General features: G+C 40.1%; 4 protein-coding genes across 13 annotated transcripts in view; 3 read left to right on the forward strand and 1 right to left on the reverse strand.

Annotated features, from left to right (window-relative positions):
• Positions 1-2,135, forward strand: part of shroom2a (shroom family member 2a) — a 47,448-nt gene extending 45,313 nt beyond the window's left edge. For all 7 annotated transcript variants that reach the window (XM_084722595.1, XM_084722598.1, XM_084722599.1 and 4 more), the window contains one exon: positions 583-2,135. In XM_084722595.1, the coding sequence (XP_084578721.1) occupies positions 583-855 (273 nt within the window). In that variant the 3' untranslated portion in view covers positions 856-2,135. The remainder of the gene's footprint in view (positions 1-582) is intronic.
• A 114-nt stretch (positions 2,136-2,249) lies between these two features.
• Positions 2,250-6,248, forward strand: cldn34a (claudin 34a). Of its 4 annotated transcripts, none has more exons than XM_084722603.1 (2): positions 2,250-2,397; positions 5,110-6,248. In XM_084722603.1, the coding sequence occupies exon 2, from the start codon at positions 5,203-5,205 to the stop codon at positions 5,953-5,955; it is 753 nt and encodes a 250-aa protein (XP_084578729.1). In that variant the 5' UTR covers positions 2,250-2,397; positions 5,110-5,202; the 3' UTR covers positions 5,956-6,248. The 4 variants fall into 4 exon arrangements, with proteins under 4 accessions (XP_084578729.1, XP_084578730.1, XP_084578731.1 ...); XM_084722604.1 differs by having other exon boundaries at positions 2,256-2,397; positions 5,113-6,248; XM_084722605.1 differs by lacking the exon at positions 2,250-2,397 and adding an exon at positions 2,484-2,613.
• Positions 6,249-12,433: 6,185 nt separating this feature from the next.
• LOC146323580 (claudin-24-like) lies at positions 12,434-14,468 on the reverse strand. Its single transcript, XM_084722609.1, has one exon. It carries the CDS (start codon positions 13,752-13,754, stop codon positions 13,095-13,097), a length of 660 nt encoding a protein of 219 aa, XP_084578735.1. The 5' UTR covers positions 13,755-14,468; the 3' UTR covers positions 12,434-13,094.
• Positions 14,469-18,983: 4,515 nt separating this feature from the next.
• Positions 18,984-27,739, forward strand: part of wwc3 (WWC family member 3) — a 42,643-nt gene continuing 33,887 nt past the window's right edge. Inside the window, exon 1 of the mRNA XM_084722608.1 lies at positions 18,984-19,448. Coding sequence (XP_084578734.1) covers positions 19,303-19,448 — 146 coding nt within the window. The 5' untranslated portion in view covers positions 18,984-19,302. The remainder of the gene's footprint in view (positions 19,449-27,739) is intronic.

The following is a 27,739-nucleotide window of genomic DNA, read 5'->3' on the forward strand; positions in this document are numbered from 1 at the left end:
TTCTGTTATTGTGTGACTTCAGTGAATCCTAACTCTCCTTTTAAAACACCAAAGTCACACAATAACGCAAACAAAATTAACAGATCAAGGCAGTGGTAGATGAGCTCCTCTGTTGTTCTGCAAAGTACAATGACTGATTTTGCCTATGAAGCTTTGTTGGTGTGGAGAGAACAATATTTGGCTTAAATAACGTCAGTTTCCCGTCAGAAAAGGCTGTCTCAGAGAGAAAAACAGTGAAAATATTCCATATATAGTGTACACTTACACCGATATGGATTTTTTTAGGTGGACCTTTTTTAAGTGGCTAAAATACCTTTTGCTGCTAACGCCATCTGCAGCAGTTCATTACTTAGTTTCCATGCTAGTGTCCCTTTCTGCTTTGCCTAACCATGCCAACCGTCGTCCTCTGCAGGAAATACACTGATTATTGATAAATACCTCATGTAATCCAACTTCAGGTAATCTACACTGTCCCTCTAAACGTTAAACATTTGCTCTTCTTCTAACTCTTGTAATTTCTTCCCACCTTAAGAGAAAACTTGATGTGTCTTCTTAAACCCTTGTTTGTTTTTTCATCTCCAGCGTACGTTGATTGAGAAGAGGAAGCTGTTGATTCGACAGCACGAGGACGCAAAGGAGCTGAAGGAGAACCTGGACCGACGGGAACGCGTTGTTTATGAGATCCTGGGCAACTACCTGCAGGAGGACAGCCTTACAGACTACGAGCACTTTGTCAAGATGAAGTCTGCGCTCATCATCGAGCAGCGCAAGCTTGAGGATAAGATCAAACTGGGCGAGGAGCAGCTCAAGTGTCTGATGGACAGTCTGCCGATAGAGCAGAGGCTGGCCTTTTGAACGTGTTGGACACTGACAAACTCATTTCAAGAGTTCAAGACCAGTTAGTTGCTCCTAGTTGCTGTTGAGCCCTTTGTCCAGCAGAGGGAGACAGAGATGCGGAATCTGCAGACACAAACGGTTCAAGAAAGCCTCATCTGAGCACGTCTTCTTAACTGGACTGCCATAACACCACCTGGACTGACAGCATCTATAAGCAACTCCTTTTGTGAAAGATGCTGCTTTTCCTGGCATCAACCCACCACTGTATCTCAAAGTCTTTCATGCCATTTTTGCTATGTTTTTATTTTTTATGTTGTTTTTTTTTTTTTTAGTAATTTATTGTAGCCTTTTGAATCTGTGCAGGAGGGGACAGTATTTTATCTTCAACTGATCTGAGCAGCCATGCTACCTGATGTGTGTTACCCGCTGAGCAACTAGGAGTATTTATCATGTTTTATGTTTAAATAATTTCACATTCTGAGACCTTTGTCACATAATCCATAAAAATCTGGCCGAATATTTCAATAAGGTTTTTGTTAACATTTATGTATAAACTAGTGGCCTTTTACTAAGATTTTTGTGCCCTTGCTTTCCTCACTGAAGAACCTTTTTCTTCTGCAATAAATGGAAGACAAAGATGTTAGTGAATGTACCTGTGAAGAGGAAGTGTGCAGATTCTGGTCTGTTTTTAAAGAGCACTTGTTCATCTTCACCAAACAGAAGAACAGTAGCACTTCAGACTTTAACTCAAGTGAAATCCACATTTGAAGTGCCTGGGGGAGTCACCCATGTCACTGTGAACACTGTCCGCTCTTTTCATTCACTTGTGCATGTTGCATTTAACAGTGCTGCTCTGTTTTATTCTGAAAAAATACTTGTTTAGATTATGATATCATCACATATAAGTTGACCAAGTGTTTCTGCGTTTTGTCTTATTACTCCACTGTGTTTTTGTTACTCATGGTGCAGATGTTGAATGCATAGTTACCACGGTTGTTACTTGACTTCTAGTTCAATTTCATCACTAAAATCAGGTTCAGGTTGATTATTTTGCAGCCAAATATGGAACTGAATCATTGCAAAGCATTTTTGACCAGCTTGAACTTCTATCAAATGTCTAAATTTCAGACTGCAAGGATTAAATCAGTCTCCTGAAGGTGAAGCCTGTTGGAGGATGTTTGTTCTGCACATTTGAGAATATTTGTTTCACACGCTTCATGCACTGCTGCAGCCCAACTCTTAACACTTTATCAGCTGTGATCCTTTATATCAAATAAAGAGTCTGCTGGAAACCTGCAGTCATGTTTGATTGATTTCTGTTCTGATCAGCTCGTTCTTCACTGTCATTCATTAACTTCTCCACGCCCTCCTCTCTGCTGATAGTGTGGAAGCTAAAGACTTTGACATGAAAAGGAAGCTCTTTAACTGTCAGTTCCTCCCACGTAACCAACGCAACATGTGGACTGTCAGTCAGATTCGTTCTCTGGTGGTAAATAAAGCATCTGTGGAAGGATTCAGTGAAAACTGAGAACAAGAAATCTGAACTTGAGACACACTGAGGTGAGTAAAAGGACAGGAAGTGACAGTTATTTTACTTTACAAGCTGCAGCGATTTAAATTGGCAATCATTAACTGCAGTACTTCTTGAATTGGGTGTATCTGCTGTGCAGCTACTAGACAACAAACTTTCTTGACACTTCCACTGCAGGAGTTTTATTCTAATTCTCAACATCACTTATCAACGTTTGAATTTTCTTCCTGGATTGTATTGCTAAGGTAACTGCTTTTTCCTCAACATTTTCTATTTGATTAGATGTCGTATTATTATACTATTAATGTTGGAGAAACTTGCTGGGATATTCAGATCACTCAGTCTTTGCTGTCTTTCTGCTTTGTGCTAAACAAATCCTAGGACAAGTCAAAAATAACCCTTGTGGTGTATTTTACAAGCAGAGAAATGTCTAAATGTTACAGCAGTCCATCGGTGCCATGACAGAGAATAAAAATAAGTCAGTATCACGTTACAACATGCAAAGTTTGTTATAAAAATATGGTATGTAAGTTATTGCATCATAGCAACTTGTATTGTTCTAACAATATACTATAATATATTTATCTTGTTATAACATGAAAATTTCAATATAACTTACACCCCATTTACACCTGGTATTAAAATGTGGAGATAACTCCAACCCTACTCCTTCCTTTATCTGGAAAAGTTATCCAGATAAGGGAAGGAGTAGGATTGGCGTTATCTCATTTTTGACCACGTAGAGAAAATATTGTCATGTATTACAAAAATAAGAATTACACTATGATCCTTGCAAAAATATCAATGAGTGACCAGCCATTATTAAGTATTATGATACTTGATCTTATAAATCATTATAAATTGCTTTATAATGTGTAATGATTATGGTTATAGAGCAATATAAACATTTATGATTTATCTATAACTATAATTATACAATGCTTTAAGCAGACTATAATGCATTATAGACATGAGTGTCATAGACAGTGTAACCTATGTAATTACCTTTTCTTACATGTTGAATAGTTCAGTGTTTACATAATGAAGTATTTCAGATGTTACTACACATGCATGTTGCAACTACTGTTGTGTTGAATTGCAAACTTGTCATCAACTTTGAGCCACTGAAGCAGTTGTGTATTATTACTTCATCTTTTGTGACTTTATTGCACAGGAGCCCAAGGGTCAAAATGTGTTTTTAAACGCTTGTTTTAGCTCACAGTGTGCTCACATGATGCATATTCCCAATTAAAGTTGTGTTTAATCCAATATCTTTGGATTCCAGCAGAGGAGTGCTGGTTGTATGTGGGTCTTTGTGTGGGGGTAAGTGAGGGCCTTTTGCCTGGGGACCTTCCAGTTAATCCAGCCTTGTTCAACCTCACATTTCTAGACAATATCTGCATTTCATTTACTTGTTTTTTCTACCCGGATCACTACAACAAGTTTTTCACCATTTCTTTAATAGAGCAGTCCACTGCACACAGTGACGTCTTGGAGTCTGGATGTAAAGGGAATAATTGGGACACTGATTGTAGAAAGAATCATCTTTTTTCCCCTTCATCTCCACTGTATTGGTCTGAATGTCTGACGTGGTTGTCTGAAAGCCTCAGCAGATAAAATTCTCTACATGGCTAGATACCATTAGACAGAGGTGTGGACTTGAATCACAACTTGGACCTGGATTTGATTACTTTAAATCTAACTTTATAAATTCCAGAAATACTTACAACTCAGCTTTTATCACCACTGACTCATGACTTCACTTGGATCTGAATCTTGATTTAAAAATACTTAATGCCTTCTGCCAAGTCCACAGATTAAAAAATGTTATTTAAAAGAAGTGACACAAATCAGTTTATTTTCCTTCATATCCTGAATCAGCTAACATTTTCACTATTTATTGTCAGCAAGCCAACACTTCAGAAATATACTTGCTTTTGTCTACACGTTCACACGCACAGCCCTACGCATCATGTCTGCTTTGCATATCCTGCACCCATTTGGAGCGATGGTTGTGCATGTCCTCAGAAATTAACACTACGCTAGTATATCTCCAGCCTAAATCTCCAGATCCACTTTGTTGGGACCAATCCTACGGCGTCCAATCAAGTTGTAGGACAGAACCATTAAGAACTAACGCTACATTTAACATCAAACCAAAGAAAATTTCGTTCATGTACAAAAACTATGCGATGGTCAACAAAAAATGAAAATTACAGATGGAGATGTATCATCTTCCAACTTCATTCAACATGTGAAGTTGCACAAAGAACAGCCGAGGCTAATGTTACCATAGTTAGTGAGCTAATGCTTAATTTACATTATTAATAGCTAAATACCTCTGTAAATTAATAAGGCGGGAAATTTACTGTTACATAATGACTTGTTTAGGATTGCAAACTTAAAGTTAACTTGGTACTTATTAGTCTTGACTTGGGACTAGAGGGTGACACAGGAGTAGATTTTGACTCCTGTCCCATCCCACTCCCACAAAAACACTCCTGTCCTGTCCCAAACCTATGACAGAGTAAAAAAAAAAAAAAATCCTGTACTGTCGCGATGCCACCACAAACACCACAGAAGTAGCTATCCTCCTATCATCATCCATGTTTCTCATTGTTCATATACAGTGAATTATTGTGTAATAAATCTGAAAAGAATACCAGAATAATCATGTGGATATGCTGAGCAAACCTCTGAGTTTGACCCGTTCTAACACGGTTGATTATTTGTGTTTTCAGCAGGTGTGATGGCGGTCAGGCACGTTGTGTGAACTCAACAATGTGTGAGTGAGCGATCACTCTCTCTAAGCATTAGCAGTCACTCTGGGCAAGATGAGGTACATCGCTCACACAGCTCACTGGCAGTTCCTTGGCCTGGTGGCCGGGATCCTGGCATGGATCCTCATCACGACCACCGTCGGCCTCAACGAGTGGCGGCTGTGGCACGTGGCCGATGTGTCAGTCGTCACCTCAGGCGTGGCCTGGGTGGGTATCTGGAGGGTGTGTTTCTACAGCCACGTCCTTCCCGACCTGGAGAACTGTCAGAGCATCAGCGTCTCAGACTCCTTTGTTCCTCCAGAGATCCCCGTGGCTCAGGTGCTGATGATGCTGGCAGTGATCTCCGGCCTGGCGGGGAACATCAGTGCTGCGATGGCCATGAGGCTGGCCTACTTCTCTGTGGAGGATCGTAAGAACATAAGGCGGGCCTTCGTGCTCGCAGGGAGCCTGTATTTGCTGACGGGGATGTTCTGTTTGGTCCCGGTGACGTGGAACATGAACTCTGTGCTGAACAACAGCACCATCGACTTTCCCCCAGAGTTTCACCTCCACACACCTCCTGTCAGGCAGCAAGTCGGCTCCGCCATCGGAGTGGGCCTCTTAGCCTCCATAATGATGCTCATATGTGGCCTGGTTTTCCTCTGCTACCGCTATGTCAGGCAAACCCTGAGGCCAGAGGCCCCCAGAGACATGCGGGACCCGCTCCATGGTCCCTCAACACAAATCACCATGGCACAGTCTGCATTACCAAATGGAGACAACCTAGGCAGGGATAATCCTGCGTTTAACAGTGAAGAAGCCTCATGATGACAAAAACAGTTCACTGACTTACAAAGTTGGATTTTCATCTTTTTCACTTTTGGGAAAGTGAGTTGGAAAGGAAAAGAAAATAATGTGACATTTAAATGTTGGCATCTTCTCTGCTGCTGGTGTGGATTTGCTTCTTTTTCATCAAGAAAAGAAAGTGAATGAACGTGACAGTTCATTGTTGGTATTTTCTCTACATTAAACGCCAACCCTGATTCATTACTTGCACACGTAGAACAGTTTAAAATATTAACTTGAAGTAAAATTAAGTATTGGTTTACCTTGAACATTGTGTGGCTAGCTAGTAAAATACATTAGAATTTTCCTGTAGACCTGTAGAGCAAAAATACACTGTGGTATTATTATCACTTTTTTGATGGACCAGTGTGTAGGATTCAGTGGCATCCAACACTTTGTTTCAGACACCCTTGGCTGTGAAATGCAAGAGGCTGCATCTAGAGACAGTGTTTGTCAGGGTTTGTCCATTCTTGGCTACAGTTGATACAAATGGCTTATTGTAAGGCAACATAGACACAACAATTTTTATTTTCAGGTGATTATACGATAATGAAAACACTTCTTATATATTTCTGCCATCCTCTGCCTATAAATCCTCATAAATCTTTCACGCTGGACCTGAAAGTTCATACAGCTAAGTTGTTAGTAAAAACAGTTGATATGGGGGAACATGTAGCATTGATAATCCAACATTAGCTAATTTTATGTCTTCATTAACTCCTGGAGGAAGTTATTTAGCTTAAGTTAAATGCTCCATTGTGTTTAAAAGCTTGTTGCTAATGTTGTCTGCCGTTTGTGCTGAGAAGGTAATGGTAACGTACAGTGGGGAGTTTACATATCCAGCAGATATGGAACAATATTAACATGAATTTGGAGTTGTGTTTATGTCCACCTGATGAATGTATGCCCAATATATTCTCTCATTATTAAGCTCTGTTTAGGCTTTTACTAACTCCTGAAGGAGGTTGGTTGTCTTAAGTTAGCTCTTTAGGTGCTAACTATTCCACTGTGTTAACTAGCTTGTCGTTAACATTGTCTGTTTGCAAATTGTGCTGGCTGGTTACGTCACCACTAGTAACTGGTGTTTGGTGTGATAGCATTTAATATCTGCAACAACCGCTCTAGCCTCAATTTAACCATTTTAGCATTTAAAGACACAAGCAGGGTTTTTACTGACATATTTTATGTGGTAGACCAAAACGTGACATGCTTGTGTTAACTTCAGACCTTATTTCAGTTTAAAAAAATGGGGTAAAAATCATTTTAAAAAACCCACTGATTTCAAGATGAAGGTGGAAGTGCTGATTTGCTGACTCATTTCTGGGTTTTAGGTCTCGTTCTTGCAGCGTTCGACTGTGAAAACCAAAACAATGAGCTGAAAGAAGCTAAAGTGCTCAGTAAAGTTACAGAGTTGGTGATAATTATATGTGGGTTTGTCATTACGAGTGACACCTTTCGCATGCACAAAGTCATGTGATCCGTTATTGATATAAAAATATTGATTATATTTGATTTTATAATATTGTATGGTAGTACAGCATGTTGTGAATTATATAATATGGGCTCCTGCTGTCTTGTTTTGAATAAAATCTACAGATAACAGCTTGCCAGCTAGAATTTATTATAAGTTCAGGTGACTCAGGTAAAATGATTACAGCTCTGTTGGATTAAGTATTGCCAAAGTTCAGGGACAGATGTTATAATAAACTTTATCTGTCCAGCGTTATCCAGTAGTGCTGTTTGGAGAGAGCAATCTGAGTGTTCCTGTGATGACTGATCGGCCTTATCACCACACACAGGCCGGGGGAGGTGGCATGACATGCCAAGGTGTGGGCTTCTAACGGGCCCCATGTGAGGATCTTAGCGGGTCAGGTTGACTGGGGGCCCTGCTCATGTGACCCGGGTAGGAGGCTGACGAGAGCAGGCATGTGAGTATGGAGAGGGGGCCGCCTCACAGTGGTGATTGTTGCCAGGGAGGACACACACACACACACACACACACACACACACACACACACACTGTGGCCCAGTGGCCCGCTGCACCTCTCTGGAGGCGGCTAGCTGCTGAGGAACAAAAGGCCCTCTTCAGCCGAGCACAGCTCTCTGTCAAAAACACAAGTCCCAGAAGTGGATGAAAGGTGGACCGCTCTGACAACTCCTGCAAGAATGTGAGGTGCTATATCACAGAGACAGACCAGAACTGAGCAGCCTGTAACAGCAGAGCCACTCTTGTGAATATAATTGAGGAAATTATTCAAAAAATTTCCTCTAGATAAGAGATTCAGGAAAGAATTTAAATAATTCTCAGTCCATCCCTTCATCTCTGTCTTCATCACCCTCCCACCTCTCTTTTGCACATTCCCCTCCACAGATAAGCCCGACATAATACCCTGAGCTGGTTATGTTTTATCTAATCTGTTATGCTAAGTCATCTACTCTATCAGCTGCAATATATAATGGAGAAACAGTGATAAGAAGGCTCTGAGAGAGGAAAGACAGTGATCAATTAAAAGCCATTAAGATGAGACAGAGCAATGTAGCAACCATAGTTTCAAAAAGATGATTTTATTTGTAGTTAACTAGATTCAAGGGAGATGATTGTTGGTAAAGCTCCAAGCAGATGAGCAATTTTGCATCTTATGTTCTGTTATCTTCTTCAGAGATTCCTGCAATCAAACCCAGAGGTCAAGATCAGATAAAACTCATTACAGTTTAACGTAAAATGATCTGAATTTTTATGATGCATTTGCAATATAAATTACAATGCATAGTTAAAGATTAAAGCAGTGGCCACCAACACTTCTGGCTTGTGATCCCTCACAAAAACAGCAGTGTTAATTGGGTACCTTTATTTTATTTGTCTATGATTCAGTTTCACCAAAGGGTAATTTTATATAAACGTTGTTTAAAGCCTTTTATGGAGTGGAGAGCACTCTTTTGGGGGCATCATATGTAACATTTCTGCATTAAAATGTCTAAAAAAATAACTGTACATGTTATATATTTTTGCTGAGCTGTGTAATTACATTATCCCCAGTGTGCTATAACTTTTGGCAGCTGTGGCTACACACCATGAATAAGAGTTAATAAATTACCTCGTCTGTGAATATGATTTCCATCTGTGTCATGTCAGATAGATTTTCATCAGCAGCAGTGGTTGTTGCTGGATACAAAAAAGATAACTGTATTCCATTACAGTTACAGATAAAAAAAAAAGTCATAATCAGATTACAGATACATTTAGTAAAAATGAGGATTATTATTTGAAATAAAGAACAATATATTCCCATGAACAGTGGACACACAGGTGCCAAGTCATTATCATGACCTCTAGTGGAAAAAAATGCTTCACTGGGTGAAAATTTCATTTCATTTTTGTCTTTAAATTATTTGTTTATGAGATCCACATTAACTACTGTAGTGTAACAGCAGCTTCTGTTCCTGGGGTCCCCATTAATATTTTAACAATTCTCCAGTGGCAGGAAAATACATTAATGCACATTCAGCTTAATCAATCTTAAATCAATCAATTAATAAATTGTACACAACAAAGGAAGGAACTAATAAACCTAACAACAAACATACAACACCTGGAGCTGCAACAACTAATGAATTATTGATTGACTATTAAATTAATTTGCATCTATTTTGAGAACTGATTAATAGTTTTGAGTCATTTTTTTATTTCAAGTTCATTTAAAGTCAAAATTCTCAGATTTCAGCTTCCTAAATGTGAATATTTTCTGGTTTCTTCACTCTTCTCCAACACTAAACTGAATATCTATGACTTGTGGACAAAACAAGACATTTGAGAACGTCATCTTGAGCTTTGATCGGTGTTTTTCACAAATTTTTGACATTTCATGGACCAAACAGCTAATCAATTAATTGACAAAATAACTGATTGCTGAAAATAATTGGCCCTGAAAACAATATAATTGGCTAAACAACTTCACCATATTTTATACTGAGGTAATCCAAAAGTAATAGAAAGTAATCAAGTTACATTACTTTAATATTGCGATACTTGTATTACATTACTGTCTAAATTTTTTAACAGGTAATTAGTAACTGTATCTGAATACAGATACAGTTACTAATATCAGAAAGCTGCTAATAAAGTAACCCTCTCAACCCTGCATATAAAGCAGTTATAACAATCTCCATCACTTACAACAATAAAATGCTATTTATAGACTGATACATCAGTATGAACAGTGTAATGTCAAAATGTTTGCAGAAGCCATTTTCCTGCAGAATGATACACTTTACTAATAATATGTCAGTACTCATAGTACCTTTACTTGTAGTGGAGTATTACTCCATTGTTGTATTGGTACTTGTCTTATTCTTTGCCTGTCAGATAAGACAGATAAGGGGATTTGGGTAACATATGGCTGTCATGAGGCTGTAGGAATATTATCATGATGCTTTATCAGTTATGAGGGTGTTGAGCAAATCTGTAATTCCCGACATGTAGCACTTTCCATCGTATCTTATCAAAGTTTGAACTCAGGATTGGACCTCTAGAGGAGCACAGGGTCATATCACAGTCAGTCGTTTTACAAAGATAGCGAACCATTTGAGAATATTCTCTACGCTCTGAGAGGTCCGCTTATCATCCCCTCAGAGTAGGTTTTGTTTATTTGTTGGATGCATTTAAACGCGATTCCTCATGAGAAGACGACATCCCATTTCCTTACAGTACTTAGGTTAATCAAAGAGAACATCTCTGCAGTTGTTTTCGCTGCCTCCCCTGCTGATAGACGCCCTCACACAGGGCACCAGGACACCAGCAGCACCCTGCGGCCTGCGTCACAGGATATGAGGGTGCCTCTAAATCCGCTCTGAGAGGCCTGACAGAACCACTTTTTATATCCTCAAAAGCAAAGTCTGTCATGTCCTGGGCCTCTTAGGCAACATATGCCTCTGTGACAACATCATTATCTCTCATTAACTTCAGTCTGTAAGCGCTGACTCTGCTAAAAGTAGCATCATTAGGACATGGAGGTTTAGAAAGGACCCTCCTCCCATGCAATAACACATTCATGTCACTGTACCTGTGTGTGTGTGTAAATGATACAGACAGTTTTGGAGAGCAGAGAGTGCCGGCGACCTCTGACCTTGGCAAATTTGTGTAATTATGTCAAAGCGGGAGCCGAGAGGGCAACCTGTTCTGCATTCTTCACAGTACCCGCTGCCCATTAGAGCATTCATTAAACACAGCTTAGCTCAGCGAGTGACCAGGAAATCTGATGGAATTAGTCTCAAGCTGTGTTTCCACCACCGCACACACACACACCTGACGGACCAGGACGACTGTTTTCAGTCAGACCGGGGACCACTGCAGACCAAAATAGGCTCTGGGGTTATGTGACTAATAGACGGACGGATGAGGAGAAAGCAAAAGAGCAGCCATGTTTCCACCTCTGACATAACACAACAACAGCTAGGGCTTTGGAAACAGTAATCATATATAAATATTATTTTTTTTTACCATTTCCTGGCATCTTATGGACCAAACAACCATTGATTAATAGAGAAAATAACCAAAAAATAAAAATAAAAATGTAAACACAGGCTAGCTTCAACTGATTCCAAAAGAAATCTGATCCGGTGGCAGGAATTAAGAAGAACTGTAGAAATCTTGGTCTCTCTTGCGTATGTCGGGCATAAAGAGGCACCAGTAATACACTGAGACTGTTTCATAACACACAGAACACAAAATTAGCACAAGAAAATGACCTTTTATAAATGAAAAAAGAGACAACTTTCCAATATAATTTCAATATAATTTTTTTTATCTTAATCATCTGAATGTGCGGCACAGTACAGCACACAAGCAAACATAACCAGGCACAGAATAATTTGTGCTCTCTCTGTGTTTTAGTATGAAGAATAACTTACAATCACAGTATTGTAGAAGCTACAGTGTCCTGTCCTGGAATATAAAGCATTTTATAAAACATATGTTTAAAAAAATATTCATTTTTACTGGTCACAGCAGGTTCTTTTAAATTGTACAGTTGAATTGTGTTTACTGTTAAAAAATAAAAGTTGAGAAAACTCAGAATTTCAAGGCAACTGACTTCGCTAAGCTTTTGAGTATTTAATTAAACTCAAACTTATAGGTTTTGCCACAATCTTTTGTTGAGATAATTTACCTTTGTTCTTGGAAAAACTCTAGTGGAGTTTTAGAAACAAAAAATGGTTGGATGGTTAATAATTCAATATTTTCAGTTGCAACCATTTAATTTCCAGGCACCCAAATCATGACAATCAGGTTCACAGCTCACTGTGAACAAGTTGTGAAATACAGAGTTTATTGAGTTTCTGAAACTCAAAGATTCAAGTTCATTTAAAGGGAAAAAAAAGGTACATTTTTGCTACAAAAAGATATTATAGGTTGGAAACACTTTTTTAAAGTTTGTTTCAAAATTTGAATCTGATTCAAACACAATGTTGAAGAAACTCAATTTCAAGGCCACTGACTTCACTAAATGCTGAGCTTTGAAGCTAACTCATACTCTAAAGTTTTGAAATAAACTTTAAAAAGTTTGACCAACCTTTAATTTTTTGTTCAGATAATTTACTTTTCTGAACTTCTCAACTTTTTACAGTGCAGGTGAGTTATTTAAAAACAACATATTCACTGAGGATTCAGAGGTGTTTTCTACTCTTTTTCACCATTTTACAAAACATTTGATCAAAATCCACAAGTGATCAATCAACTCTCAGACAGGATGTTGTCTTTGATATAAAACCACATATTTACATCATGATTTAAAGCAGTTTGAAGTGCAGTTCTACAGGTGATTTGTGTTGTGTGTCAGTCTCTATGCAGGTAATTTTATTTATGATTTGTCCCTTAAACCTGTGGTTCTTAACCTTTGCGGGTCGTGACCCCTCAGAAACATCAGGTTGGTGTTCATGACCCCCCACCACCACCTGCCTGAGACCGTTGAGGAATGATTGTGTAACACATGAAAGCAACTCACATCATATCACTGGGACAGGCGATGTAATGTAAAAAGCTACTTCCATACAACCATCTGCAGAACCCCAGAAAAGAACTCGCGATGTCCCTGAGGGTCCTGACCCCCAGGTTGAGAACCACTGCCTTAAACATACTCTGAGCGCTTCCTGTAGGAAACATCTGTACTCATGACCTGGTACCTCCGCTGCAGCACAGGCTGAGGCTCCACCTGCGAACACATGCAAGAGGTGACCAGAAGGAGCCCGGCCACGATGAGAAGAAACCCTCCGGCCCAGCCGCTGAACAAGGCGTCACCAAACTCCCACCGTGGCACCACTTCAGGTACTTTATCATCGAAGAAATGTATCACGGCCAAATGGGCCATGTAGGACACGGGGATGAGACACAGCACTCCAGAGATCATCCCCAGCACCCCTCCTGTGATGGTTAAAGTCCTCTTGGTTCTGGAGCCTCCATGTTCTTTACAGCTGTTCACAAGGTAGAGTCCAGGTATGGCCACCAGCATTCCCAGCATGCCCACAGCGAGGGAGGTGCACATGAGGATGCGGGCCAGCTTGAGGTCACTGGAGAGGCCCAGCAGGCTGTCATAGGCTCTGCACTCCATGCCCCCCACATCCTGGACCACGCACGTCTCCCACAGGCCCAGCTCGTAGCTCTCCACCGGCAGCAGGGCGGTGGACATGGTCAGCCACTGCGGCAGGATGGTGGTGGCTAAAGCGCACAGCCATGCTCCCACATACACCAGCATCCCCAGCAGCTCCAGAGCGCAGGCGCACGTGTCCATCTCTCACTCTCTGGCGTCCACGCTTCACAGAGCCTCAAGGGTTCTTCTTCTCTGGCTGGAGAGGCCTGTGTGGACGTCCGCTCGGCTCACAACACCTGATAATTAGAGTTGACCGCTCCGGCTCTGGACTCTTTCACAAACAGTTCCCACTCAGAGGAGCACACATCTTCTGCTGCAGGGAGGAGAGGGGGCCCGCTCGGCCCTCCCCTTTGTATGGTCCTCCTGCTCCGGCTGCTGTGCCAATGGGCAGCAGGGGCAGAGGCAGAGATAGCAGGCCACAGGGGATGAAATTAAACGTAGACAGACTATCATATGGAGCATTTTTATGTCAGAAATGAACTCCCTGGTGTTCATTTTTATGCATCCTGTATGTCCTCGGAGAGACAAATATTTCACTACATAAATAAGCAAACAAATGACCACGGAAAGCAGCACAATTTGGTTATTATTTACAAAAGCTAAACAAGGATAAGCTTCTCATAAACTGAGCTGCCTCAAGAGATGCTATCCTCCAACAGTTTTTAATTTGTTCAGTTAAGATTAGAACTCCCTTATACATCACTCAACACTGTCCTTAAACTGTCCATCTTGTAAATTTATGAGATTTTGGGGGGTTTCTGAAACTCAAACATTCAAGTTAATTTAAAGCTACCACAGGGGACTTTCATATTTTGTTGATTTTGAAGGCCATGAGACAAAAGCTATGGTGTCTCTACTGCCCTGCGTCTTTTTAACTGGTTAACATTTGGCTCACTGTAACTTTATCATATCATATTGTGCTTTTTTTTTTTTTTGCAGAAAAATTAACCTCCTCGATGTCCACTTTTATGCATCCTGTGTGTCCTCAGAGAGACAGAGATTTCACTGTATAAAAAAGCAAACAAATGAACATGGGACAACTTAAAGGGACAGTTCAGACAATCCACAGACCTTTTTGTGAGCAGCTGCATGTAGGAACTACTTTCTTTCTATGGCAGAATCTACCAGAACTACTTTCTTCCTGCAGTCGGACCCAAATCAGTTCTTTCTACCAGAAAGAAAATAGTTCTACTATTAATGTCCCTTTGAAGCAGCACAGTTAAGTTATTATTTGCAAAAGACAAAGATAAGCTTCTCATAAACTGAGCAGTAGAAAAAATCTTCTGTTTCAGATCTGTGATTAAGAATAGAGCTCCTTTTTACTGCTCTTAATTCTGTCCTTAAAGTGTCCATCCTGTAAACTTAGGAGTAAAGTCATAAACACACAATTTATGAATGTATCATGAGGGCCATCTTCCGTATGAAATCATTACTTTATGGTCCATGTCATGAAATTAGGCAAGGACAATAAAATCTGCTCCACGCCTGGTGAGATGGTTTCATGATGATACATGTATCTAGTTCATAAAATGCATTATGGTCATACATGTGTGATAGCTGCAGAGTCACAGTCAGGCCTTTTTGCTGCATGTGACTGAAACAGAAACAACAGTGCAGCTTATTGTGCGCTCTCATATGAACACTACATGGCCTGTGGGAAATGATCGTGGGAGGCAATAGATCAAAGCTCTGATGTGAGAAAATGTTTCCCAGCCATGAACGCGCACAGCGACGCACAACAAACACGCAAACAAAAATGCACAGATAAAAACCCCAGCCAGGCTGCTAAACTCCTCCTCCTCCTCCTGGAGAGCAAAATGCTCAGCTGACTGCAGTGACGTCTTTACAGAGAGTCCACGACGTTTGCTTGGATGCACACACAACACACACACACACACACACACACACACACACACACAGTCAGATGTATTGGTGTCTTTGGGGGATGGAATTACTGGCAACACCAAACCCCACCTGAAAAAGACAATATTTTCTTCCATAGTCCCATAAAACACTTTTCTCACTGACACAGACGGGGGAATTTGCTGCAATTCCCTTACTGGAAATTCCACTTGAACTTGTTGTCACACTGAATTTCAGTCAGTGAATCAGAAACCTGAGGAAAACTATGAGGAAATATGTCTCAGGTTTTTCAGTGTCAGTGTTGCAGTTTCTGCTGGTCACAGACAGAGGTCAACAAAACTCCTGCATTACTTAAGAATCAAAAAACTGTATCCAGCTGCGTCTGAAGCAGGTCAACACAAACTAATACACAGTAAAACTGGGTTGCACCAACAAGGATTAATTTAATGTAAAATTAGTACTAATCAGATTTTTGTAAAACCAGGTTTAAAATTAAGCAGAGCTCTGCTGCACATAATGAATCTCCATTTAGTTAAGACAAGTTAATTTATGTAAACCAAAATCAAATTTAATCAGTACAGAGATGATTGCTTAACCAAATGAAAGGAAATTAATGAAAATAAATAAATTCAAGTGCTTTTGGGACCTTGTGAGTACAAATGGGAAGGGAGGGGGGATCATTTCAGCTCTGTATTCCTTAACAAAATGTTGCACATTGTATTGTTTGTTTGCTAGCTAGCTAAAAAGTAGTAAAAAAAAAATGAGTAATATTGTTTTCTAGCTAGTTAAAAAAAAGAAAAATGTTACATTGTTTGCTACCTGGCTAAAAAGTAAAAAACAAACAATCAAAAAAGCCTTGTATTGTTTGCTAACTAGCTAAAAAAAAAAAGTTGGTTAGCCTCCTCGTGATCAACAGAGAATTATTTTTGCTCAGTCCACCTCAAAAAGGCAGCTATTTTAAAAGTCACGATTCCTGAAGTGATGTAAGTTTAAAGTTAACACTGGAACACAGTTCCCATTGGAGTTTAAAATTCTGGTGCAACATAATTAAATTTAGTCTTGGTTTAGAATAAAAAATAACCTAAGATTAAAAATGAAGTATAAATGTAATCTTTCTTAATTTAAGACAGTTTTAAGTTTGATGCAACATAAATTAAACCATGATTTAATCAGTTTTAAAAATGAATCCTTGTTTTGCAACTCAGCCTAAGCGCATGCATCGTATTTAGCTATTTCATTATTGCTAAATGTGATTTGTCTATTACTTTTTGTGCAATAATTGAAGTGTGCAATGCATATGATTCTTTTTTATTTTCTATTTCTATCTATTTCTACAATCTCTATATTTCTGTAATTGAAGTGGAGCAACTGTAACGTAACCCTCTGGGAAGCTCGGTGACCATGAGGATAAAAAACATTTTGCTTCTGATATTTAAGCATTAATGACTCAAATTGTAATTTAAACCAGTGTGTAGGATTCAGTGACATCCAACGGTGGGCTTGCAGATTGCAAACCCCTTGTCTCACTCTCCTCTTCCAAGCAAACTGACAAAAAACATGAAATGTCCAGGGACGTAAATCCTGAAGTGGGTAAACTGTGGGTGAACTGTAGTTTAACCACATTGTTTCTCCTCACTGATTGATGCAGTTGATCTATAGGCGAATAAACTCTCAGCCTCATTTCACAGAGGTGTATTTGTGTTTCTCTCCCTCTACACCCTAGAAACATCTTATTTACAGACATTTTCATTTTTTTCCATTTTGGCCTACAGCAGAAACATGATGGTTCAACATGGCAGCCTCTGTAGAAGAGATATAAGTAGTATCCTCTGTGGATATAAATGGTTTATTTTAAGGTAACAACAACACAATGATTCTTATTTTCAGATGATTAAACACTTTATCAAAACATGTTCAGGAATAAGATATCCTGCAAATAAATCCATGCAAATATTACACATTGGACCTTTATGGTCCTGTTCCATTCAGATCAAACAGAGTCAGGGGTGCTGCTATCGTGCATATCGGCTCATTGGAAAGACTCTTTTACACTAAATGGAACTGGACCTTAGTATCATTGGTATCACCCACTGTTTCATGTCAAAATGGCTGCTGTGAATTTTGACTTGTCTTAGCAGGAAAGGCACAGGTAAAAAAAAAAAAAAAAAAAAAGTTAATGATGGCTCATGAATATTAACGTGTCCCAATAAGCCATGACAGTAAGCCAGCCTTCACAATATAAGGACCCTTGAGCAAGCTCACCTGAATGGAATTCAGCCATTGTTAATTTTTCAATTACACCTGTGCTTTTCCTGCTATAAGAAGCCACAATGTCCTCTGTGAAAAAAAGGTCTTGCTGGTCCATAGTGTAGATTAATGGTAATGTTTATAAAGACTCCGCCCATATTCATGTCCTTAAAAATGAAATTCAACTATATACTAAGTCCCTAATATCAATAAAATCCAAATGTGCCAAAAAGGCCTATGTATTATTAGAAAATATTCTCACTAACTGTAATTGTCTTTACTGTTTTTATTCTTATTCAATAAATCCTTCTTCCTCTGCTTCCTTGGTCTTATTTGTATTTTATCTGCCTTGTCTGATTTTCTTTTCTTTTCCAAAGCACCATTCAACATTTTTAAGAAAATTGCTCCCTGAAGTTTGCTACTACTATTATTAGCTTTTTAGACACCAAATTCTATTGTCTCTTTATAAATGTTTGTCTCTTATGTGGTGTCTGTTCATTCTATGTAATTGAAATAGAAATTTTTCAGTGTTATATGAAATAGCAGGGTAAGCACAGGTGTTACCACTGATACTAATTGAGGTCCTGTTCCATTTAGTGTAGCAGAGAAACACTGAGCCATCATGCAAAACAGCAGCACCCGAAGTCCCTTTAACCTGAATGGATCGGAGCCTTAATTAATATCATTGGTGAATTTATCCTATCATTTTCGGGTGAAAATGTCTGCTATGTGAAGGGTCTATTCATGAATATTTGGTTTACAGTGTGTGTGGAGGGTGAGGGGTCTGGCGGTCTGGGTAGTTGGTGCTGTAAATGAAGCGATATCTTCTGGAGACACCAGGTGGCGCTGCTGCACCACTCAAACAACCGTGTAGTCAATAACAAACCTCGGGTTTGTCACTGTGTCCAGGGGGGAGTTGTCCTCGGCTTTAAATTACAGTTAAACTCTTGTAAACTATTTTCCTGTTACAGCAATAAGACAATTTTCTTGCCTAATGATGATAATAATTTATTTTTATGAAGTTAAAGCTCAGTTATGGCGCGCGAATCAACAGGTTGTCGTTTGAAAGCTGAACAGTAACTTTAGTTAAATTAGTTCTTGTTGTTGCCTCTTCTGTCCACCACTGCTGCTGACTGAATTACCGTCGAGGTAAAACATTAAATTAATTTGATAAACTTTGTTTTCACGCTTTAATGAAAGTGTTGAGCTCTGAAGTGTCCCTATTGGACAGAGGAGCTCGCTCAGTCGTACGTCCGACCGTTTATGCAAATGTGCTGTAGCCGAATATGGACACGCAGGAATGAAATATGGTGGAGGAGGCGAACATGGAGGACCGAGGACCGTGAGAGCGCTGCCGCCGTGCTGCTGTTTCTGGGGGGTAGCAAGAAGAAACGTGGATGTACCTCCAGCGGGACGTTTTCATCGGACAACCTCGGTGGAAAGTTTTGTATTTGCGTCTCCATTGTTTGCGCCGACAAGTGCGTCGAGGTCGAGTTTGTTGTAATGCAGTGAAGAGCGACTTTTTCGGGGGGATAAAAAGCAGGGCAGAGGGCTCCAGCCCTCTCACCATCCCGACGCTATGCCGTGGGTCAGCGGCGGTAAGCGGAGAGAGAGCTCGGAGCTGCCGCTGCCCGCGGGCTGGGAGGAAGCCCGGGATTACGATGGCAGAGTGTTTTTTATCGACCACAACACCCGGCAAACTTCATGGATTGACCCCAGAGATAGGTATGCTACAGGCCTGGGAGTACTGGGATCACACACACTCACACAAAGTAGTTTTAATTCAACAAGTAAGAAACTAGCTGTAAGTCAGTGGAAGAGATGCCAGGGCGGCCGGGCGGAGGGGGGCGACGACTACAACTGAAGTGTTTTGTTTTGGGGGGACCGGGGAAATAAATTTCCTCCATTCCCTTTAATGTGACACAAGGTTGCGGTGGATATTGTAGCCACGACCGATGAATCAGATGAGATTTGGCAGCAGTTGTGGCCTCCCCTCCTCTTGAAGGTTTCCCATGCAAACACGGGATGTAACGCCCATGGTCCCCTACCGTGCAGCTGCTCGCATTCATGCTTTACCAGTGATAATATGAGTCTTTAAAAGTGTGACAGGTCTTTGACATGGAGTTAGACAGCAGCTCAGCCTTTCAGGTTTGTTGTGTTGTCATTTAACAGCAGCCTGTGTTCAGTGCAGCATATAAACCCGGTCACCTGAGTGTTTACTAATCTGACTCTTCAATTTGATGTCTGTCTCAAACCTCAGTCATTCAGACTCATCAGTAAGCTCAGCAGATTTATGACTTCCAGTGACCTGAAACATTCCTGGTTCACACACCTAACACAGTGAGCTATTGTTATCAAGCTCCCCTTTCCTTTTCATACAAAGACACCTCCAGTCCAGCAGTGTATCAGGCACTGCTCTGCAGTCTACTGATAATGTTGTACTTCATCCCAAAATGACCCATAATGTGTGTGTTTCACTGGATTTGACAATGGAGCGTAGTACAGCAAGAGCTTTAAACTCCAACTCCCAGAAATCTTTGTGAAAATATGTGAGGAATGCTAGTTGGGCCACTGGGAAAGCTGCAAGGATGTGCTTTTGTGGGGACTGGGATTTCACCAACCCAGAAACAGGCTCAATCAGGCATTCAAAGCAGACTTTGTGAGATTACTGGGAATTATAGCAAGTATTTTAACTCTGCTGCATTATGAGGGAAAGGCAGAAATTCGCAGTGCCTGACAAAAGCAACACTTCAAGTATGGCCGGAGTTTGAATTTCCGTCTCTTTCTGTGCAGCATTTTTAAACCAGATTTCTTGCAGCTGATTTGAGCAGTGGGAATGTAGTAGCTGCATGTAATCTAGATAAGAGAAACCTGATTTCCTTGAAGGCCCCCTCCTCCCTGCAAGTTGATTAACCATTGTTGTGTGAGGCTGATAGCAGTTTCACAAGATCTAGTCGTCAGCGTTTGAAGGAGGGGATCAGGGCTTTTACGTTTGCATGACTAAAGAATGTTTTCTGCATTTGTTCTGGTGCTGCTCAGTGATTTATAGGTTATCTCGGCCAGAGGAATGTCTTCTGTCACCACCTGATACTGACTTTCCAATAAATCACATCACTACACAGCCCTAAAGCTGACTTTCTGCTAACATGGAACAGATACAAAAAGGTGTCAGCTATTCAGGCAGCGTTACCACTCTTAAAAGAAATAGTTCTTCTTTCCCTCAGCTGAAGATAAAAGGTCTGTTTGCATGCCACTCAGACATGATGGGGATGGCAGGAGCAGAGAAATGAATGCAGCAATGTTTCATACTTTTCCCTGTGTTTGACAGCTGCTCTGTTTTAAGTACAACTTAAAATCAAAGGCTGATAGGTTAAGGATTGCTGTTGTCAGGTCTCTACCACGTGTTATTTCAGGCCTTCATTCATGATTCTGAGTTACTGGCTTTAACTCAGAGTGATGCACTGCTTCATGAGTGATTGTGATCAGATTCTTGAGATGTTTCACATTGAATCAGAAAAATGAAGCAGTTGCAGCCGGGTGCAAACTGTAAGCTGTCATATTCAAACATTAGACTGTGAGGAGCAAGGTGATCTTATTACACCTGCAACTAACAGTTATTTTCATTATTGATTCATCTCCAGATTATTTTCATGTTTAATCGTTTAGTCTATAAGGTCTATAAGTAGCTGAAAAATTGAAGATGCTCATCACAATTTCAGTCCAAAGTTCAAAACCCAAAGATTCTTCATATAACATCATTGATGACAAAGTAAAGAAGCAAATCCTCACATTTAAGAAGCTTTAACCAGCAAATGTTTCTTGAAAAATGACTGAAACAATTAACCGATCATCAAAATAATTATCAACTAAGCTCTACTTCTTATCATCAATGATCCTCATAATGATGGCGATGTTGTAGGTCTCTTTGTCCAAACGCAGCTTTGGGTTTGTCATATTATTGGCTGTTATCTTAAACATTCTTGCTAGTATTGGCTGGCGATGAAATATTCTGTTCATTTTCTTAAAAAAGTCAGCAATCAGAGCTCTGTTTTCTAGTTTTAATTTGAATATTATTAGGTGGTAACTTCTGATATTGATTAATCTGCTGAATATTTTCTTGATTAATTGACTTGCCTATGTGCCAGAATCCCCACTTCCTAAAGTTCTGATATTCAAGTGTCTTGTTTGTTTGTTTTTCCTAAACAACAGTCCAAAACTCAAAGATCTTCAATTTGCCATCATATACAGCTTTTCTTGTTTGGCTTTGATTACCAGAAGAAAAGCAATAATTAGTCAGGTAATTGATTCAAAAATTAAGCTGGTTGTAGACTTTGATAATACTTTAAGTAATTTTTCAAACAAAAATATCAAACATTTGCTGGTTCCAGTTTTTTAAATGTAAGGGTTTGCTGCTTTTCTCTGTTTATGATAGTAAATAAAAAGTCTTTGGATTCTGGCTTGTAGGTCGGATTAAAAAAAGAAGCAATTTGAAGATGTCATGTTTTTCAACATTTCGTAGACTAAACAATTAACTGTGAAAATAATTGGCAGATTAATCAACAGTGAAAATGATTGTGTAGCCCTTTTTAAATATTCACTTTTGAGAAGCCAGAAAGAGTGATTTTTTTGATTGAACATGGTCTTAAATGATTGATCAATTATCAGACTTGTTGCCAGGTAAATTTTTGTCTGAGTTTGTTCACCAGCAGTGAGCTTTTTGTAGTGGATTGATTGGAAAAAGTCAGAGGGTTCAGTGTTTGTTGGACCGTGGTAGTGTGTGTCAGAGACTGACAGGACAGATGTGATGTTCAGGGGACTGAAACATGCCTTATTCGGCAGGGATCAAACTCTCCTTATTTTGGGCATAATATGATCTATATTTGAAGTGTAACAAAGGCCTCAGGAGCTCCTCTTGAACTCCTGACGCTCACACCAACAAAAGCTCAGTATAACAGCTTGGTTGAACACCTTGCGTCACAACGGCAAGTGCAGGTACTGTGATATGGTGTGTTGTAAAGCTTGCAGCTAGTGTTGTCCGGTGTGTGTGTGAGCCTCAAGTCTGCTGACCCTTGGAGAGGCACATCAGCGAGGAATTATCGCCTAATCACTAAAACACAAGAGCCATTGAGGTCAAACATAATTGTCAGTGATGATCATGATGTGCTGCAACGGAGTTGCGTATCAGCCAGAGTTCAAGTTTGCTACCACTGGTGCATTGGACGTCTGCAGGCGGCAGAGAAGCCGGATGGAGCTGTGTTGGTTAGATGACAGCATGTAGTGAAAAATTAGATCCATGTGTGAACGCAGTGCACAGATACCTGGGAAACTGATGAAGCATCTTTCCACACATGGCTTGCAGAAGAGCAAATGCTAGTGGTCGGCCTCACCGTGATATGACTTAATGTCCAAACACAAAGAGGGAAACCTGTAGGCTACATCTACATCCCTCGGCCGTCATTGCGTTCACCCTTGATGATCATTATGAGGACGGTGGACACCTCAAGCAGCTTGGGGCAGCCCTGCCAGCTCCTGCAGATAAGCCGAGCAGTTCTGTGGGGCTTTTTTGTTACTGTGGAATGAGCGTTATGTTAGGCATGCCTACACTAATGCCTAGGGGCTCTGCTTGCTCGCGGCCCCAGACAAAGCAGCAGAACAGAGGCAGTTCCCACGTGTCTGCCTCCTCCTTTCCATCCTGGGCCCTGTAGGCCTCCTTTATTAGCTCTGTTATGCAACAGCCATGGCCGGCCTGCCGCTCAGCAAAGGGAGGCCTTTATACTTGGTCACAAAGCACACCAAATTCAATTATTCTGGAAAGGGTGAGCTGTGTTTCCAGCACCGAAAGGTTATTCACATGCGCTGAACCCCGCTGTTATTTTGCTTCCCCCAGTGTTTTCATTATGATGGCTCTTTTTTGTCTTTTGGTGGGGGAGGTTACGAACATGCCATTGCTTGATCCAGTGTCATTTTGCCCTATGTGTTTTCTGTGTTCTTTTTCATGAGCAGACAATATGTTAGTCTTCAGGTCCCACCTCGCTCCTTGTTCTGGAAGTTCAAACCTCTTTCCTCCAGCAGTTAGTGTGACAGGCCCTTTGATGCTTTGCTCTCCCCACTCATTCATATACTTTTGGATGATTTACAACAATAAAAACACTTATCAATCGCCTAGATATTGCTTTGCATCAGTTCTCAGCCTGTGTGTTGATGCCTCCTCTGAAGCATTCAGCAGTCAGGCTGTAGGTTGCTGCTTGTGTTTTATGTGTATATTGTGAAGAATGCTACCTAAACAGGACATGCCAAACTCGGTGGACCAACCTCGAGCTCTGGGCCACCATTGTTTTTTTTTTCCTTCCACACATCTGCACAATTCTTATTCAGAAAGAAAGAAAAATGTAGCTGACAACACTGGCTCTACCCGTTTTGTGTGCACCTTTCTGTGCACAGCTTGTCATAGCTTTTCAAAATCCCAAACTCTAAAGGGTGAGAAATAACTACAAATGATCTTTTTACTCTAATTCAGCAGCTTTTTATGTGCTTGTAGTTCAGTCTGCTCACTCTAAAATGAGAAAGTACCCACTAACTTTTTGGGTGACACTTTAACACTTTGTTTAGCATTTATAATCAGTATAATGTTGTTATGAGCAGATATATAACAACTATACAACTTCACTGAGATGTTAGATATTGTGTTAGTGTTGTACGGTCATTCATTATCTGCTTATACACCAGCATTCAGTTACATGTTTTTCACAGGAGAGCTTACAGTTGACAGACACATTAATAAACACTTAAAATGCCTATATATAGTTTATATGTATAGTGTTTATATTATGGCTTTAAAAGAAACATTCAACATTACGGGGGAATTTACTTATTTTGCTTTCTTGCTGAGAGTTCGATTAGAAAAATGATCACTTTCATGGCAGTACAGTAGATATGAAGTGATGCATTTTGTCACGTCTGGCTACTGTCCGTCTGAACATAGCCTTAGCTAAGCTTCATATTGTCGCTTCATATTTACCCTTAACCATTGCAACTCTAATCAAAATAATTCACAGCTAATGTAACTGTTAATAACTCATTGATTATTTCACTGTTGATTAACTGTTGCAGCACTAATTACAGCTGAAATTATTGTGCCACTCAGAGACATGAATAGTTAATGAAAACTGCTCAAATGCAGAGGTGGTTCTGAGAAGACCACTTTAAATTATAAACATATGATCACTTTGGAAGGACCAGTGTAGCATCCTGGCTATAATCATTTTAATATAAATGTGTCCAGTTGTCCTCACTTCAGTCCTGCTCTTTATAATAATGGGAATCATCTCTTCATAAGAAAGTTTTCTCACACACAGTTTCATGAATTGAATTAAGGTTCAGTGTATTTAAGCCTAACACTTCTCTGTCTAAAAGTAGAGTTGACCACAACCTACCCAGGGATAGATGCTAATATTTTTAAGCACTGGACCCACAGGCCACCAAGCTCCGAAAGTACATTTTGTTGGCCAAAATGCAAACTTATGTTAAAAAAAACCTTAAAGGCATGATATTTTCCTAGAAAACAATGTATTGGCTCATATAAACATAATCCCTCTAAATCATCACTTATGACCGACTAGAAGTGTGTGGTGGCACAGGCCCTGCCCTCTGCCTGTATTTTCTTAATTTCTCGTGTTTTGCTGTACTTGGAACGCCTCTGGGATTTAGCCTGCTTGGCAGCGATGTGTAACCCCCGGCCAATACAGCCGTCTCTGTCCATTTCCTCTGCTGAGAGCTGCAGAAAGAGTTTTAACAAACGTAGGCAGAGCAATGTCGTACAGGGGTGTGGGTGTGTTTATGTGTCCTTTAGAACCTCTATGAAACAATCAGAAAATAACGTTTTATTTCACTGCTGATTCACTGCTCTTACCTGGTTAGCTGTGCTCTCTCTCCTAATTCACACTTTATGTCTCTCACCCTCTCAGGGGGATATTTGGTGGCCAGAGTCATCTTTTTGGCCATTGGGCCACAGTTAGTGTCAAAACCTGCTACCTCATCATTTATTTGTTATTATTTATTTATCTATTTATTGGTTTCTTTTGTCCTCTATGGCAGTAAGCCTATTATTTTTTGAGTGACAAATTTTTGAGTGAAAAATTATGGACAGATGAATTGCTAATACAAATAATCATTAGCTGCTGCATTAGTTGAACTCTTCTCTGCTCCGCTCACAATAAGACAAGCCCTTCCCATGTGTCCAGACGCTGTCTAAATATGTACGGAGACAGGGATGTCGATCTACTTATAGGAGACCTATTTCTACAAGATTCAACACATATTGGAAGAGCGGGTGTCTGTCTGTCTGTCAGCTGCTTCAGGCCTTGTTCTGAAATGCCGACCAGGCCCTTGGAGAGGCTGGACATAAATGACAGTCCTCCCAAAGTTGTTTTCACATTTTCTTTTTTAACACAGAAAGGAATTTGTAGACCAACAACACTTGTGGCCTTTTTTTTTCTCACAGACTGTGTCTATCACCCCGTCCAGAGAGGAGCTAACAATATGAGAATGGAAGCAGGTGGTATTTGCGGTGCATATCGGAGTTAAAACGGGAACTTACAGAATTCTCTGTTATTGCCTCACGGCCCGTCTATGGCACTGCGTCGGTGTCATTACATTTGTTGTTTTTCTGGTCACATATGCAATGCTTGTCATCCAAAGGTCAAGCCTCAATTCTTATTTGTAGACTTCAGCAGCTGGCTAACTGCGATGATAAAAGACTTTTCAGTTGTTGGATAAGTTTGTCGTTTCTTGTTGAGGCCTGCTGCTTGATAATGGTCTTTTGCTGTGGTCGACTCTGGATGCTTCATCACACAAGTGTTTGGTTTATTTATACAGTGAGCTGTCACACAATTAAACATCAGTGTTAAAAATTTATCCCCTGTGCACTACACTGAGGAGGTTGCACTGGACTGTGGAGGCAACTTTAACACATTTGGTGGAAAAATCAACACCATGTTTTTTGATTTAATGTGAACTGAGTGCACTGTATGAAAGGCAGCAGCAGCAGGAGAGACTTTGAATTTTGTTAGCTGCTTGAAAACATGTGGCTGTGTGGTCAAGCTGAAAGATAATAACTTTCTTTGGCTCCACAATAAAATATAATAAGGAATATTATGTTTTGTGTAATGCAGTCCGCAGTTTGGCACATCGTTGTAGCTGAGAAACAAAGGCTGAGGAGCTGGTGGGGATGACCAGCAGACCACACAAGGTCCAGTGGCCCAGACTCCAGTTTCACATGCCTTTCCCATGCAGAAGCCCGTCGCCAGGCAAAGGCGGGTTGCTACAGATAGAAATATCCTCTGGGACAACCCAGGATGGCACAGATTATTCTAGAATTAGCAAATGTCTTTGACAACTAAATATATTTTGCTGGGAAGTTGTGAGACGCTGCAGCATTTCAGTCCTCCACAGCTGAACATGCTTGTCATTCTGTCACACTCTCTTTATTCTATTTCAGATATCTGCCTCATTTTCTGTTTCCTCTTAGGCTGAAAGAGGATCCTGCAGAATGTGAACAAATTTTAGAACAAAACTGGCCTTTATTAATAATCTCGTGTATTCATTACAAATTTTATATATAGGCATAGTTTACATGACTGCTGATAATTTTTTACTATGATGCTGTAATGTCCTGCATTTTTATTTTGCATCATTTCTCATTGGTGTCCATACACATTTATAGGCTGAAAATTGCTTAAGATACACAATCTTGAGTGTTAATTTTTGCTAAATTTACTCATTGCTGCATACCATTGCAATAAAAATGCAATGCAAAAAAATAGTAGAGTGCACTCAGCAGTGTAAATCCCTGCAAGGCAACGGATGGTTTTGCCAGATGCAACCAGTAGAGATTTGAAAAGTTATGCCAACATTAAGATGACCCCACATACACTGTTCCTAGCTGGAACACAATTTAAAACTGAAGCAACTGTTGATCACTTGCAGCCATCTGAATCTGATCAGTTCATCCTTGAGTC

Source organism: Lutjanus erythropterus, chromosome 7 (assembly GCF_056507025.1).
Source record: "Lutjanus erythropterus isolate fLutEry1 chromosome 7, fLutEry1.hap2, whole genome shotgun sequence".
Lineage (NCBI taxonomy): Eukaryota > Metazoa > Chordata > Actinopteri > Lutjaniformes > Lutjanidae > Lutjanus > Lutjanus erythropterus.

Bases quoted from the DNA above. Each gene is read 5' to 3' on its own strand.
- cldn34a (XM_084722603.1), top strand. From the start codon at position 5,203: ATGAGGTACATCGCTCACACAGCTCACTGGCAGTTCCTTGGCCTGGTG.
- LOC146323580 (XM_084722609.1), bottom strand. From the start codon at position 13,754: ATGGACACGTGCGCCTGCGCTCTGGAGCTGCTGGGGATGCTGGTGTAT.